General features: G+C 38.1%; 1 protein-coding gene across 1 annotated transcript in view; it reads right to left on the bottom strand.

Annotated features, from left to right (window-relative positions):
• STARD9 (StAR related lipid transfer domain containing 9) overlaps positions 1-16,658 on the bottom strand; it is a 103,539-nt gene that overhangs the window by 38,558 nt on the left and 48,323 nt on the right. The window contains exons 8-17 of the mRNA XM_088167010.1: positions 12,319-12,388; positions 10,018-10,090; positions 9,078-9,145; positions 8,021-8,118; positions 7,624-7,824; positions 7,127-7,224; positions 5,338-5,415; positions 4,523-4,597; positions 3,838-4,017; positions 24-75 (exon numbers count right to left, since the gene is read on the bottom strand). Coding sequence (XP_088023136.1) covers positions 24-75; positions 3,838-4,017; positions 4,523-4,597; positions 5,338-5,415; positions 7,127-7,224; positions 7,624-7,824; positions 8,021-8,118; positions 9,078-9,145; positions 10,018-10,090; positions 12,319-12,388 — 993 coding nt within the window. The remainder of the gene's footprint in view (positions 1-23; positions 76-3,837; positions 4,018-4,522; positions 4,598-5,337; positions 5,416-7,126; positions 7,225-7,623; positions 7,825-8,020; positions 8,119-9,077; positions 9,146-10,017; positions 10,091-12,318; positions 12,389-16,658) is intronic.

Raw genomic sequence — 16,658 nt, 5'->3', positions numbered from 1 at the left:
AAGTTGTAATATCATTCTCTTACCAATGTCTTGATCCTGGTCTGAGTCACTTCTTCCAATTTTGGTTGTTCCTTCCTAAAACAAGAAATTGGTTACAAAAAAAAAAGACTATATATACTACTTAAAAAAGCTTTGGTACATCATTTTAGCAAGTACTTAAAATAAATTGCCTCTGAATGACTAAACTGTTTGAAGTAGACACTGTGTACTCATAATATTTCAGCCCACTGTCCTCCTTAGCATTGTAATTACTCTCCATCCTGCAGCTATGTCAGCTGCTATGACTCCAGTAGACAAAGTAACCTTCAGCAGATGATGTTTGGACTGTGCTTGAGACCAATATCTTGAATATGAACACACATCCTGATGATTTGAACTTTTACAGTCAGACTTATGTTTGCAGAAATGAGATAATTTTTTTAATAAATACCCATGCAGAAAGAGAGAATCTGCAAAACGATTATTCAATTAACCAGGCTTTTCAAATTTAAAAGAATTCCTAATTTGTAAAGGCACTTTATCATACATTATGAACTCTTCATCCTAACTACAAAGAACTTTTTCTGAAACTTAAATGACACCTATGAAAAGTCTTCCTGGTGCTTATAGTATATGGGCATGTTCCCAAACCTGAAGATTCATTAACTTCAAAGAAAAGAACTGCCTAGGAACAAGTCTCCAGAACAAGAACACTCGAATCATGTTATAGGTCAGTGATGGAAATGAGACAGTAGTTTCATGGTTGCCTTCAAATACCAATGAAAAAGAGTAATTTACACAATACCATAAGAAAAAGCTGATAAAAAAAGGCAATTAATTTACCATCTGTCTATTACTTTCCATTACCAGTTCTATGCCTTTTCTTAGGAAAACAAAGTAAGATAATTTCCCAGTTCTAAAGAGACGCTGTAATTGCTTATGGTAAAGTGATTGGTAAATGCAGTCTAAAATTACTATACTGGCAAGTCTTTCAGTTATATTAAAATTAATTTGGCAGTAAACAATGTGATTTTATATTCAAATTAGAACGAATTTAATGTACTCTCTGCTCCAAGTTATTGCAAAGTCTAGATTTAAAGATCAAGCAAGAAGTAGTAACTGGAAGCCTGCAGACTGTGAAAACAGAAGCTGTGCACTGCTTCAAGGTGCCCTAGTTCTGGGTAATTATGGGTAAATCACAGTGGGTTTGTGCACTGGACAGAAAGGCAATGGTTATCACAAAGCTCCTCACAGAGCTCAGCTGTCTGAACCAGCTAACAAATCCCTCGGGCATCAGCCCTGCTGAGACTTCATTTGCTGGAGAGGCTGAAAGCTGGATTGTGCCTCTGCTTTGTTACCAAGTCCCATGTCAGATCAACCTTCAGCAGCCTCAGCTGCAAAATATCCACAACTTCGAGAAAACTTATGGTCCATATGGCCTTTGACTTGTGCCACTCAATCAAGTGAATTAACAACATGTATTTTATTCAGAGAGAAGTAAACTAACTCCTAAAAGTTCTCTTTATCAGTTATCTTTTTCTTTGGCCATGAAATATTTATTGCAATTCCAAAAGAAATTTTTTCCAAGTTGCTGAGCTAACTCTCTGGTAACACAATTTAATTCAGAAAAGTGTATTACAGCAGTGTTGGCTCAGGAAATTCACAACAGCGTGCTAGCCAGTGGAGTGATTCTGGGTAAGTTTAAATCTAACTAAAAATTGGGGGTGAGACCAAGGGTACAGATACAATACAAGCAATTCAACTCAGCCCGAGAAAACAAAATAACAATAACCATATCCCAGAACCATACTGATTTAATTTTTAAAATGCTATTATTGAGCTAATTATTTATACTCTTTCCTAATTTAATATTGAGTATTCCACCTGAAAAAGGGGAAGATGCACAACCTGACCTGAGCACACAGCAGCGCATCTCCACATCTGTTGAAGCGTTTTTACATCGTTACCTCTTCTGGGTAACAATGGGTAGAATTCCTAAGGTACTTTACAGAACAATAAAGAGCAAGATTGCTTTACCCCTTCAGTTCTGGAAGTACTCCAACTTTCAAAAAAGGCTGTGAAGTACACCTTTTACTGAAACAATACACAAATTGCTTTTTTTTTTAAGCTATGCAAAACAGGTCAGCTAGATCACAGGAAAACATACATCTTTTATTAATGAAAGCCAGAAAATTAAGCATAGGCAAGCATCGATTAGTGCAATTAATACCATGAAATATCGTGGGAATAAAAGAGTAACACAATATTTATTTTGCACGATCTGAAAACCGCTGCTGTGACCTCTCTCTAGAAGTACAATGTTAAGAGCTGTTATATGGTGAAGCCCTAATTTGTAAGGACCCACTAATGTTTTACCTTCTTGCTGTTCAGATGAAGGTAACAGACACCAGAGACTAAAGGATGTAAAGCACAAAGAAAAGAAAAGGCAGCATCTAGAAGCAAAGAAAGAAGGGACAAAGATGTTAGTGTGACAGAGTAAAGAATGACTTCAGAAAGTGACCCTTCAAACCAGGTTATGCCATTAAAATGAATGCATTTAAATTAGGTGTTGTCAAAATTAGTATGGGAAAGTATTAAATCTTTCCCCAATGGCACATGACAGAAAAACATCTAAGTAGTAGCAGTTGCTTTCAATAAATATTTATTGTTAATATAGGGTTGAGGAGTTGAAGTTTCATGTTGATAAGCACTGGACATTAATACTTGGTCCCTAATAACTACCTGGTAAAATTCCTTTGTGTTGGCATGAGAAAAATTAGCTAAATTTCTCTTTCAAAATTATAGAAGAACAGCAAGATTTCTGTTTTAAGTATTTGCTGTAATTTTTAAGAGGAATAAAAAATCCTGTGTCCTTAAACTGTCAGCTACCACAAAATCTGGATAAAGATTTTTTATTAGTAGACAGATATATGACTTTCAACCGTATTTAAAATACTTTTTGGCAATGAGTGCACCTCTGTAGAAGTGCACATCCAACATTTCTTTCACATTAAGTAGCATCAATATTTCAGTAATTTCCATTCATTTAAACAATATTAAAAATGTTGAAGTCTGGCCTAGCATTTGTCGTATCAAAAACTAAAAACCTCTAAAACGATCTGGCCCAGCCATGCACATCATATGCCATAATGTGCAGTGATATATATATACAATGTTATAAAAGTTCCTTGGTGAAAACCTTGCCTTAAATTAGCAGTTACACAACAACACAGTATCAATGAGGGCAGGATTTCCATGTGATTTTCAAAAATAGCCACTCGAGCAGTATCACAAGTAATTCACCTTCATGCTACATACGTGGTATCTGCATGGCAGATCTCTCATCGGGTTAAAAGCAATGTATAGAAGTCATTGCCAAAGTGAGATTTTGTTTCTTAAACCTTACTTCTATCTATACATATTCAAATATTTCAGTCTTAAGTATACAAATGCATAATAAAATTTGGACCAGTGTGTCTGGAATACTTTAAGCACCATCCTTTATATCTCCACATATACAAACAAATAACTGCCCTCATGCTTTGTGCACTAATTTCAATATTTTGCTTTGCTTGCAATACAATTTTGAATACTTTACACATTCATAATACTTTCATGTATTTCACGTTCAAATACTTTACATGCATTCATAAGAGGTCAAATTATATTCGTACAAGAATTCTTCTCCTTCTCCATTTCCAGTTATTTTCTGCTTTTCCTCCCCATTAAGTCTTGTGATCTGCAAACTTCATGACTTGATAGCTGTTGTTGTAATGTCACCCTAACCACCCTCCATTTCCAAAGGAAACAAATATTTTCAAATTAAAGAGTAAAATAAGACAAGTGACCATATCTCACCCTGAGATGGTACAGCACCACTCCTGTGCTGAGGATATCATCATCCATGGCCATTAGATGAGGTAAATTAGAATCTATTGTTACTCCAGCTTTTTCTTTGTTGATGTCCACACTGTATTCTTCCATGATGGCTTTCCTTTCTGTCCACTTATTTGTCCAGTCTTTGGTTAATTGCTCAATCTTAAAGAATAGGAAAGAGAACAGTTTCACTTACTAAGCAGGCTAATTTTTCTTTTTGATCATGCTAACAAATTATTTTGCCTGTTTTTGGGCAAAACTTAAAGTCTGAAAAACCTTTCCAGGTTAGCAGTGATCAAATCTTCTCAGTAATTTTGGTAAGTGTACAATAATTCCATTTGAATAAATTGGAGTTTATGTTAGAAGACAGAGACTGTGTATGATGAATTGCTGTGATATATCTTGAGACAGCTTTCAAACAAGAGGTGGATTGTGCAGGCTTAGTGATGCACAATGGACTGTGTCCCATTAAGGACACGAGACTTTTGTCACAAACTGGTAGAGCACACTCAACATGAATTAAGGACAGCAGTTTCCTGCATCTGCAGAGCAAAAAGGAAAGGATTAACACAAAAGAGTTTTCACTGTAGTTTCACAACTCCAGCAATGCTATCCCCTGGCCTAGTGGAGCAGGGGGTAGTTACAGCATCAGGTAAATCATACACACCTTCATTTCATTCTGAAGGACCAGCTCAGTCAGATTGCCATCCCTGTCATCACTCCAAGAGGGGCTGGAATTTCTCTGTACAAACAACAGCCACCAAGATCTAAATGTTAGTTTTCTTACTCACAACTGGCAGGCATGCTCTTTCACTCTCCAGCATTTCAAGGTGATGAAGTCAAGAGAAGGAAAGACAAAATACACATGCAGCCTTCTAGCATCTAGCCTACATCTCTCTACCTATTGCATGCAATTTTTTTGGCATAAAGAACTGGTGAAAAGGCAACAACTGAGAGATAGTTCTGTGTGAATAAATCCTGAAGTGTGGTTTCTGTCTCTCTCAGCAAAACATTCTCTCCATGGCTTGGAAAACTAAGTCACTATTATTATTCTAACAGAGAAAAACACCAGCAATATCAGGTGTATTGTGAGGGCTTACAGGTGTTCACAACTCTTTTGTGGGGAGAGAGTATGCAGGAAGTATGAAACATCAATTAATCTCTTTAAGCTTCTCTACCCCTAAAAATAAAATATTTCTGTTTCATGATATTTCTGGACGGATAAACCATCCAACTCCATGAAAGACAGGCAAGGAAATCCTTTTGAATCATTACATGGCTACTTATACCTCAGGTTCATCAGTGCAGTGACAGAAAGAGCCGAAGTGACAGAAAAGCAGTTAACCTTATAATGGCAAAATCACCTGGAGAACAGTTTCATTTCTCTCCAGTTACAATAAACATGGAAAGATAAACAGATGAGATTAAAATAAGCTACCTAAAGTAACACAAAAGCTCCAGCAGGGAAATGTTGCTACATACCAGTTCAAAGCTCATCAGCATAGCTTTCAACCTATCAATTTCTTCTCTCAGTTCTCGGATCAATTTCACATTTGCATCCTGAAATATTGAGACACAGACTGTTGGAAAAATCAGTTTCAAAAAAGCTCTAGCTGAAGAAATCAATGTGGAGATATTCCAACATCCAGGAGGAGAGAATAGGCAAATTCACAGCAGTACTCCTTGCTTCACTGTGCCAGGCCCTTGAGAAATACTGCCTAGGGACAGGTGGTTCTCATCGCTGATAGATTCTCTTTCACCATAAACTTTTTTTCATCTCTCTTCTGAACACAGACCTATCATAGCATTTGTTCCCATCAGGACTAGATGGATACATCCCTACTTCTAAGGATTTACCTTCAAAATAGTCACATTACATAAGAAAGATGCTGTTACTCAGTGGAGCTGTGTAAAATCCGATTAGAGGAGATGAAGTCAGAATGTCATCCAGGATGGTATTAAATCCCTTACAGCTGATACATAAAGAATTGCCTGTCTGCTTGGTGAGGAGGCATTTATCTCATTTCAGAGTAAGCATTTCTAGAAAACAGCTTTTACAGACATTTCATACAAACTCTGAAGTCAAGGATCAGCTTTCTCTGGGCTGCCAGGTCAATTTGCAGTGAGGGGAAGAAGACTGAAGGTGGGGTCAAGGGTCTGGCACGGGCTGTGCAAGGGAGGGATGGGTACACAAGTGGGGAGGCTGGCAGGCTGTGTGTGACAAGTGCCTTATCCAGGAGTGTGTGTGTGTGACTTCAGCTGTCACAGAGCTGGGAACTGCTGCTGGCAAAACCGAGCATTCAATTGCTGCTACTGCTGATGTCTGAAAACTACTTACAGGCACTGGTAAATAAAATGCAAATTAAATTTGGGAAACCTAGGATTAGAAGGGTTTCCTTCTGCCCAAATTTAAGACTACTGTTAGGAAAGCAAATAGTGAAGAACAACTCTAAGATTCTATCTTTTCATCTACAAAATAAAATCTTGATACACTCATGCCAAATCACAAAAAATACTACTAAAGCTGTCAAGTCAATGGATTAAATATTAGGAAATGGCTGGAATCAAGACTTTTTTGAAACCTAAATTCACAGTATATTCCTTAAATGGATGCACTATGATTCAGTCCTTAATTTATGAGATCATGTGTAAAGGGAGCCTCATGCAGAATTCCAGGTTAAGAATTCTCAGTTACAGAGCAGCAATTCTAGATTTCTGTATTTCTACCATATGTGACTGTGGATCTGGATCAGTATGTGCTGCTTGAATTATGCACATTGCCATGAATTATTTTTAATGCTGGTTCTTATGATTATAGTATCTCAAATCTCTGTTTTAACACTGTGTCTTTGATTGAGAGAGTTTAAATTTTTCATATTTGATAAATGTGGACTGAGCATAAGGGTGGAAAATGAGAAAAAAGCACACACTGAAAATTTGCCTTAAGCATCTGAACATCTAGCATTGAACAAGAATGGGATAGCAGGGGCAGCAATAGAATTCAGGCCTCCAATGGCCTCCAGTGCAGCACCTGACTCTGCTTAATACTCTGCCATCTCTTAACTTGTGCAGCCTGTGAAGGACCTCTGCATAATCAAACAAATGAATCTGCCATAAAGTCAGAGCTCATTCCTACAACAGGCAATGAATGAAACTCGTGTTCTGTGGCCAAAATTATTCCCATCTATTTAAAGGCTTCATTATTTTGTGTACTGAGAACAAGACAAATTGTGACTGCATAGGCAACCTTAGGCAGAACTCAAGGCCTCACCTCATTTACTCTGGGCTTGTTAATAATATTTTTGGCATTTGCAGCATATCTCAAGGTACTCATGGTCTCGTTGTAGCTGGAGCTGGCAGGTGAGATAGCTACAGACAGAAGACAAATGAAACAATTTTTAAAAGCATTCAGTTCAGCCCATCACTTTTCAAAAAGGGTTTTTTTTTTCTTACTTTTTTAAAAGATAAAACATAAATATAACCCTAGGGTTATTTCATTAAGCTCACAGAGAACATATTTTCCAGATTGTATTTATAACTGAATGAATCACCTAAAATCAAAGCTATGACCTTGGTAAGACTCTTAAACATAATTTAATGCACAATCAGCATGCATTTTCATTTCCTTGAGTATTCTCTGAAGCATTTATGAAAATCTTTACAAGGGCAGATTCTAAGTGTTATAGCTGTCTTCTCACTGCAGTAGAGGTGTATATTAAAGGCACAGCCTAGTGCAAAATGTTAAACAATTAATAGAACCAAACTCACTGGCAATCATAATGGTCTTGGAGTTGCCGCCCAGACTGTCCTTGAGCAGCCAGGTGAGGATGGAGTCCCGGTAGGGGATGTAAGCCGGGCGTCTGCTCCCACTGCTGCTGCCAGAGGGAGAGCTGTCCACACGGCTGCTGTCCCCTTCACTCGCGATGGAGTTAATGCTCTGGCAGCTGCTGAACATCTGAGAGTTTTGTGCTGAGGGAGAAATACCACAGAGCTCGGGAAAGGGGCTACTTAATTTTCTTAGATGCCATTACAGTTTATAAAGACACCACACAGCTGCTCTGTTGAGCTTTTTGATGTAAATGCAAATTAACATTTACACTCAACACGTGGTGAGTGAGTCATGCTTTTATCACTACCCTTCAATATAAAGAACTAATGTGCTTACCTAAAGTGGATATGACAATCCCAAGCGTGACTAATGACTTGTTAATATTGGCACCTTCAGTAATTCTATCTTTACAGTAACTGGGATCAGCTCTTTCACTGTAGCCAGCAAGTGTGAAAAAGAATGCAAAATAAACACAAATGCTTGTTAACAAACAGTCAATATGAAAATATTATGTATTTTCAAGCAATACAAGAAAACAGAAATGATGAGCTTTGCAATTAAAAAACCCACATACTTAAAATATTTTTTATTGCCCTCTATTTCAGAAAGTCCAAGCAACCATGAGCAAAGGTTGTTGGTGCAAGATACTGTTAAAGACCCACCAAAACATAAAGTCTGAACTAGGCAACCCAATCATAGTGGTTCTGAATTTAAAAAAAAAACAACATGCATTTCACAACTCCCCAAGGATAGACTGGCTCAGTACAAAAGTCTTTATATTCCCTCAATGCCACTTTCTCTGACCATACGTGCATGGTAATTCATGTTCTTGGGAAAACAAAAGTCCTTTTCTATAACTGTTCTATAATTCTTCAGCACAGCTTCCATCTTTCTGTTTCCTGTCCCATCCAGCACAACCACACGTTCCTCACTGAAATGCATAGCAAAGATCAGAGACTTAAGAACTTTTGGAATATGAATAACATAAACAGTGAGATATAACTATTTTCTCCTGCCCATGCTAGGCAGCCACGAAGAACACATTCCTTCTTTCTCTTCTCTTTTCAAGCTCAGATTTAGTAATTCCAACAATAGCTACCAGAAAAGCCACTTAATAAGACTATAGAGCTGAATGGAATTACCTTAAATGTATGCAACAACAGAGTATTGTTTCTGAGGACCTAGGAATTCCCTTCTCCAGTGAAAACCAATACCCAGTACAGAAGAACTATTGACAAGGACAATATTACCTTAATATTCCCTGTTACATTATAAGAAAGTCAGGCTTACTGTTAATTCAACGAAATTTTAAAATACTAAACTTCATCATTTAAGACAGTACTGTCTGCATCTTCAGAGAAAATTACCTCTTTGCCTTTTAGTATATTATTACCTGCCTGCAAGGTCCACTAAGTTGATCTTGCTTGCAATTTCAGAGGGAAGATTGTTCTCCAATATAGCCTGAAGAAAAAAAAATCAATAAAGAAGATTATTCCCCTTAATTAATTAATGAAAATAAAATTGATGTGCTCTTTTGTTTGAAGCTGAGTTGTACATATGACTGTCTCACTGCCTTTGTTTGTGACCTTGACCCCCTGACTGTGTTCAAATCACTAACTCAACAGCTTTCTCACCCCACAGAGAAACTGCCCTCTTATGCCAATTTCCTCTCAAAAAAAACCCTTTACTGCCTACAGACTGTGAAAGGCTTTCTTGTAGACCTTGCAGAGTTATTTTTCACTAATGTATTCCAAAGGTCTTTTGTGAAACTAAGGAAAAATATCCCAAAATGTTCTGTGATTACAGGATGTTAGAAGTGTGAGATAGAAAAGGTCTATTGGATCACTGAACAACTTCCCTGCCAGGGAAGGATGTAATTCCTCCAAAGAAAGGCTGCATTGTCTCAGGGAGAGTACTGGATGCCAAATGCTAAAGAGATGAGCACATCTAGAAAGCTGGACAGATACAAAATTTTGATGTAAACTAATGCTGTACTTCAATTAAGAATCCTAAACAAGTGTGATAAAACAAAACCTCAAACACAGTCACATGTAATTTTCACAGCATCTGAGAGGGGTTATTGCATTTCAAAGGGCTGATAAAAACTGAAAACATTTCTTTCCAAAGTGAGATTTTGGCATCACTTCTGACCATAAGCTTGCACAAAGGAACAGAATGCTTCAATAAACACTCATCACATCTGCAGTGTGATCCAAAGGAAATAAGTAACAGCTTCCACCGTTACCACAAACAGCACAAAATAGTGACAAGTAAACAATACACAACACAATGCTTTTGAAAGTGAAGAGGAAGTTGGGTTATTTTTAGCTAACCTGAGTGTAGTGGATGGTGAAGATAGCATGGGATCTGCTGCTGGCATTGTGAATATGTGTAGCTGCTGTGATTCTAGAAAGAAAAAGAAACCATTCAGTTACAAACGGTTACTTCCGTGTATTCAGGGAAATCAAAATCAACAAATATAGCAGATAAATGAAAAAATGCAAAACTTGGAGAATATGGCAGGCTGCATTCTTGGATCTGCTCCCTGAGCATTTGGCAGAGAACATGGAAGGGTGGAAACTGAGGATTAATTAGAGGTGGTTTTTTCCACCAGCAGCACTCTGAGGAGATATCTTAAAGAAGCCTTACAGCACGGGTACCAGTGTGGCATAAGCAGGGAGCACAGCAGAGAAGTACAGCCAGCAACAGCATCAAACAGCTCATCCCCATACACAGTGTACAAGCCCAGCACATCATCTCCATTTGTCCCCATTTTTATCCCTTGGCATTTCCAAAGGGTTGAAAAACCTTCATATACCACTTCTGGGGTTCTTCTACCTTGATACAGCTCTTTTACATGGCTAGAAGAGCCCAATGAGCCTAACCAGTCCACCCATGGGAGTGCTAAATGAATAGTTAAATAATAATTCCCTGTGTGGCACTTGCTTGACTCTCTGGCATGGACAGACAGGTCAAACACCTCTCGTGCTCTGACCCAGTGCACTCTGGCAAGCAGGAACTGCTCATAGAACAAGGAGCAGCAGGATTCTCCCACTCTGTAATGCAAACTTTTCTTTATTGTTGTTTTAATTAGAAAAACCCAAAGAAAGCAGGATTTTGTCCAGGGTAAAAGCAAGGACACAGGTTTTTCTCCTTTGAGCTTGCCTTGAGTCTCAGCTGTATGTGCAGCCTTTATCATCGGTTTTACCAAGCCCGCCCTGAACAATAGTAAGCAATTTGAGTAGTGCCAGAAAAGTGGCAGGGTGGTATGTGGCACCATGTTTGTGTTACAAGCCCAGCTCTCAGAGCACTGCAGAGAGCAGTTGCACTAGAGAGCAGAGAGCTCCAGATGTGTGTGCACTGCTGAGTGCCCAGGGCATGAGGGCAAAGCCAGGACTCTCCTCCCTGCTGTTCTCTGCTTCCTACACCTCCTCCACAGCCGTGTGAGGGGCCATGCCAAAAGCCACAGGCAGCTGAGCACATCGTGATTATAAGCAAGGCAGAGCTGAGGTAGCAGGAGAACATGAACTAGCCTGCAAATGTTGGAGGAGGAAGACAAACAGGTAAAGGACAGAAGACAGAAAACAACTCTACAGTGGGCAGAGAATGTAAGGGCACAGCACCAAAGTTTATCAAGTAAAAGAGAAAAAGATAGTGCTGCAGGATTTGGAGGAGGATGTGTTAGTACTCCTCACCTCCAACAACACATGAGGTAGTTATAGAGCAAGTTCACATCTCAGTTACTTACAACCCATGTGACCCATGTATTCACGTGGAATTTTGTTGAAATGAAATAGTCTCTTTTTACCATAAAGCTGCATCTATTAATTGCTACAAGCAGAAACAGCAAAACTTAAACCAGATGTATATTACAGGTTTAGGGGGTTTTTTTGTGATAATGCAGCTCAGTTTTTACTTACTTCTCAGCATCACTGTTATTCTAAAACCTTAAGTACTCTTATAATAAGACTTAATATCAATTTTGGAACTGTGATTAGGATTTGGAGGATTCTTTCAAATAGAACTCTTTTCCATTACTGTAATGACACCTGTAAAGATATTTCAGGCTTCTTGTTAAAAAGTGTCCTAACTAATGAGAGCCAAAATCATTGGCTTCACCAGTGTTCCAAATCCCACAGTTCACTGACAGCAAACACACAATTTGGACTTATAGGAACTTATAGAAATAAAACCAAATAATTGTAAACCAAGTACTTTTAGAAAAGAAATAAATATACATTATACTTTCAGCAGTTTTAAATCACTGAATTACAGGACGAAATGAGTTGAAAGCTATCCAGTCCAAAGTATCATGAGCAAGTGAAGGGGAAAAACAGATGTCTGTTTACAGCAAAACGTTTTCTTGGCTTGCATTTTTTATCACAGACAGATGGTGGCAATTTGTGGGTAAGTCAACACAGGATCACTTTTGAAGAAACAACTTCATGAGTGTTTGTATCTCTTGCTGTGGACAATGACAGGGAAGATCTCCCCTGTGTGTCATGTGCAGGATCACCAAATCTGACATCCTGTCATCACAAAGCACTGGCAACCCCGTCAGTAAAATAAACATCAAAGAAATCAACACGCAGTGAAAGAAGAGTTACATACAGCTGGTTTGTTATGTAAAATACCTTTTAGCTATTCCTTCTTCTAGAAGTTTTACAACTTGCTTGTAGTCTGTAACTAAATGATGAGTCAAACCTGCCAAAGATTCAAGAGGAGTTAAATACTTGGCTTTCACAGGAAGTTTCACTCAGTCTATCTTACAATTTACCTGACACAAGGAGAATAAGGATGTTCTGCTGAGATGACAGTCTATTATGCAAGTATTCTCTTGACTAGAGTGAACTTTATTAAAAACACAACTATTTAATTTTTTAAAAAATTGAGTAGAGAATCCTAGTTCATCCTTCTGATGCAGTGACACAGTATAAAAAACCCCTCATGCCTTCAAAGATAAGAACGTTTCCATCTGCACCACATGGTACTTAAAAGCCAGTACTCTAAGTCCATAATAAATGTTTAGCTATGTCACTGCTTTGACTTGGGTACAGATCCTATAAAAAAGATTTTGGCTATTGCCTCTGGATGATGGCTCTGCTCACACAACCAGCTCCTGTGAATATTTACCACTTAGTTAAATAGGCTTTAGCCTGCACTTGGGAGTCTTCATACACTTTTCTCCTCAGAGGGCTTTTTGAAGGATCTCCCCAAATAACGATATGAATCATCTAGCCTTTCCTTGCCTTCTCCTTTCAGTTTGTTTTCGGTTGGTTTTTATTCGTTTGTTTTTAACAATTTGATTTTATTTTTAAGGAAGGGGAAACCCCCCAAAGAAGTGAAAGGCTCTCACATTCGGAGCCTGCTGTTCTGGAGGGGGGACCATGACCCAGTGGGGCCCGGAGGAGGGCGGTGTGCTGCTGTGCTGAGGCACTGCCAGCTCCTGGCAAATGCAAACCCCAGCACACGCACCAAATTACCCTCAGCAGGCTCGTATTTCCCATAAATCCAGTTTAATGTGCCTCGTCACTGAGGATTATTTATCATTTGTACTGCAGTGACTCCTTAAAAAACACCTGAGTTTGAAGCAAGCCTTTGCCATAGCACAGCTAGCAGAACATGCCTGTGCAGAATGCTTTATCTCACAGATTTAGGTTTCGATTGTTTTACTACAGACCACAAAAGTGTGGGTGAAGGGAAAATACTGAAAAAAAAATTGATTTATTTGGATCAAATAATTTGTCTACTGCTAGAATGTAAGTCAAGATTAATGTGAAATTTAACAAGACAGAAATAAGTACTTTGGATATTGTTAGAGTGTATCCTTTCATGATAACAGATTGCTTAACTCTAACTGAAAGCAAAACCTAAGACAAAGAAGGGATTTTACTTTAGTCCTTTAATAACTGATACAAATAAGGAAAAAAGATTTTTGGATCACTCACACATTAAAAAAAAAACAACCCTAACTGCAGTGTGAGTGCATGAACACTTGCACACACAGAAAGTATAGGATGATTTTCAAACAAAAGTGTTTCTTCTGCTCTCTAGTGTCTCTTTACAACACATTAATTCCAGAAGTCATCACATTTTCCATTTGAGAAAGAGGCCCATTATTTTCCCAGCCGCACTGGGATCTTCAAAGCTCAGAGTATGGAAACTATCATACATTGTTTTCCCAGACCCCTTTTCAGGGTCTTTTTTAACTGAATAAAAATACCATTATAAAAAGAAGGCATGGAAGAAATTCTCACCTGCCTACATTTCCCTAAGCACTGGAATCTAGCAGAGAGTTTAAAACAGTTAACTTTTTAATAAGGTTAATGAAATATTTTAAATGTTGCTTGAAAAGAAATGAAGTGTTCTGTTGGCTGCCAGAAAAAGAAAGGTCATTTTCAAGTCCCATAGAAAGATCAAAACCACTTGCTCGTCTAGAAATCTGCCTTGGAGTAAGAAAGGATCTCCCCCAGAAATCGGTCTCAGAGTAATAAAATAGATTGCATCATTTCCTGATTTAAGAGAGGCCGATTCCTTAACAGTGCAGCCATCTGTGAGGGAGAAGTTTGAAACGATTCCAACCCAAAGCACTGAAACACTTTCAGCATTTTAAAGGCTACAATCTCTCAGCCTTTATGTGAAAAAACGATGGGTTGGAAAACATTTAAAATACTTAGTGTTCAGAGCCTGGGACTTTCTGACTGGACTTACAAATGGAAAATGCATTGCCCAGAGCATTTAAGTGTCCTTAAAGGGATTAAGTTTTCTGATTTTCCCCTCTCTCTATTCTTCATCCACAGCTAACCACAGTACTCTGGATGTCATTGACACCAAACACACAACTAAAACTAATATACACTGAGGAGCTCCTCATAAGAGTCAGCAAACCTTAAAATTGCTGATTGCTTGCAAGAAGTGTGATGCAAATACAGATACTAGTCCCTAACTTGCTTGATCTATGGAAAACAATGGAAAATTTCTGAGCTTTGCTGATGTTCACCAATTTCATTTCTCCCATACAGAACATTGCCTGGAAGTGAAACACAAACCAAGCTCTCAGTAAACTTGCTGATAATTTTGATCCTAGCTGTCCAGCTATTGGAAATATTCTTGCACTCTGATCCTGCACAGAGAGACTATATATAAAATTGCCAAAGACCACTTCAGCACGTAGAAAACTCTCATTACAGAGCTCAGCAATTTTTGATTGCAGCAATACATTAGTGCAATTGAGAAGGGCATTTTTACCAGCGTTGTGAACCTCTTCACAAGAGACTTTCTTAAACCTGACCTTATTAAAATCAAGCTGCCTATACTTCAAACTTGCATTCAAGTCACTGCTGCTTGTTTTTGATGTGAGCTAATGAATGCAGTCCCATCACACTTTTTTTTATACACATGTCTAGGAAAAAAAGAGCTCTCATCTGTTGCCCTAAGACACTGACTCATCAGCCTGAAATTACTTCAGTTTACATGGTCTCACAACAGCATCTAATTGTACCCCATGGTGTCTTCAGCAGAGAAATTATTTCATTTTTCATGCATGTGATTGGGGTTTATTTAAAAAAATGAATCGCACCATTGAAAACAAATATTTTCTCACAGGCATTAACACAATTATTTTTTGAGGGTGTCATAATATATAGAGGGAGTGAATAATCAAAAATAAATTATTTAAACTGAATTTACAACTGTGGCCAAAAATGGCAAATATTACTTAGGTTAATCTTTTGCCACTATCTTTTCCTCTTAGTTTATAAAATCTAATCAACTGGGAACTTTATTGGTATATTTCAGAACTCTAGCATAAAATTGTTCCAGCCAAAAATTTAAGTTGTGTCCAAGTATAAAATCCTTATTCAAAATGGATAAACAAAAAAAAAAAGCACAATAGAAAGAAACAAACAAACAACAACTCCCCCCCCCCAACAAACCCCATAACAACATCAACAAAAGCCACAATAGAATTGAAAAAGAAGTGACAGAATTGGCCTGGAAGGTTCCAGATGAAGACAAAACAATGACAAAAGGCAAGCCAGCCCATTGGCAGAAGCTATAACTTTATTTTCTTTTAAAACAGGGAAACTCCATTATATGCAGCCAAGGAATCACTGGAGATACAAGGCCTGAGAAAAGAGATGGAAATTGCCAAGGAAGGAAGCAGTTTAAAGACCCTTTCTTATGTGGTGAATGAGCAGCTGCTAAAAGAAAATAATTAGTATCTGAACTCCATCAACAATGAAGTTTTCCAATAACAAACAGGTAGAAAGAGAATCTTGGAAAGCCCTCAATAAAAGCCAAATGTCTATGAATCTGCTTTTCAAATAATTATGTTTCCCATACTAATGAGGCCATCAGTTCATCTATTATTTTCCAAGTCTCTTTAAAACAGGATGCTGATGTGCTGGGAAAGCACAGCTGAAACAACCAGAATGTCTGATAGGCCCCTGGGTACAGGACCATGAAAGTTCAACACTTTTCAAGTGCTGATTCCTAATTTTGAGAGGAGGAATTGGTAACAACCATGGGTTGACCAATGCAGCAGGTGTCCAAGGAAGCAGAGCTGGGCTCAATTAAACCAGGCTCCATCCAGTCACACAGTCAAGTCACTCTATCTGCTGTCACATCTTCCTTAAATCTCTGGAGTAAGGATAGCCATGTGATGTATAATAAAGAAAAACAGGGAGAAAAGTCAACCAGAGAGAGCAAGAGAAATTCACTAAACAGAGATAACGACTCTATTTAGTATCCAAGACAAATCAGTAATTGCTCTGATGTGGATCCATAAAATTCTATGTGATATGCATGCTGTGTACTAAGTGCATACCCCTAGGTGTTGCAGTTGTGGAGTCAGTGATACCAGAGGTTACTCTGGAATTCTGTCCACTGGATATAAAGCAAGAAAAAAATGAAATGCATGCATTTACTTTCTAAACAAACCCTCAGTCTGAAAACACTCTTCCATCTGATTTCC

Source organism: Sturnus vulgaris, chromosome 6 (genome assembly GCF_052056855.1).
Source record: "Sturnus vulgaris isolate bStuVul1 chromosome 6, bStuVul1.hap1, whole genome shotgun sequence".
In the NCBI taxonomy this organism is placed as follows: domain Eukaryota; kingdom Metazoa; phylum Chordata; class Aves; order Passeriformes; family Sturnidae; genus Sturnus; species Sturnus vulgaris.
The sequence above is the reverse complement of the archived record's forward strand: the minus strand, read 5'-3'. Positions and strand labels throughout refer to the sequence as shown.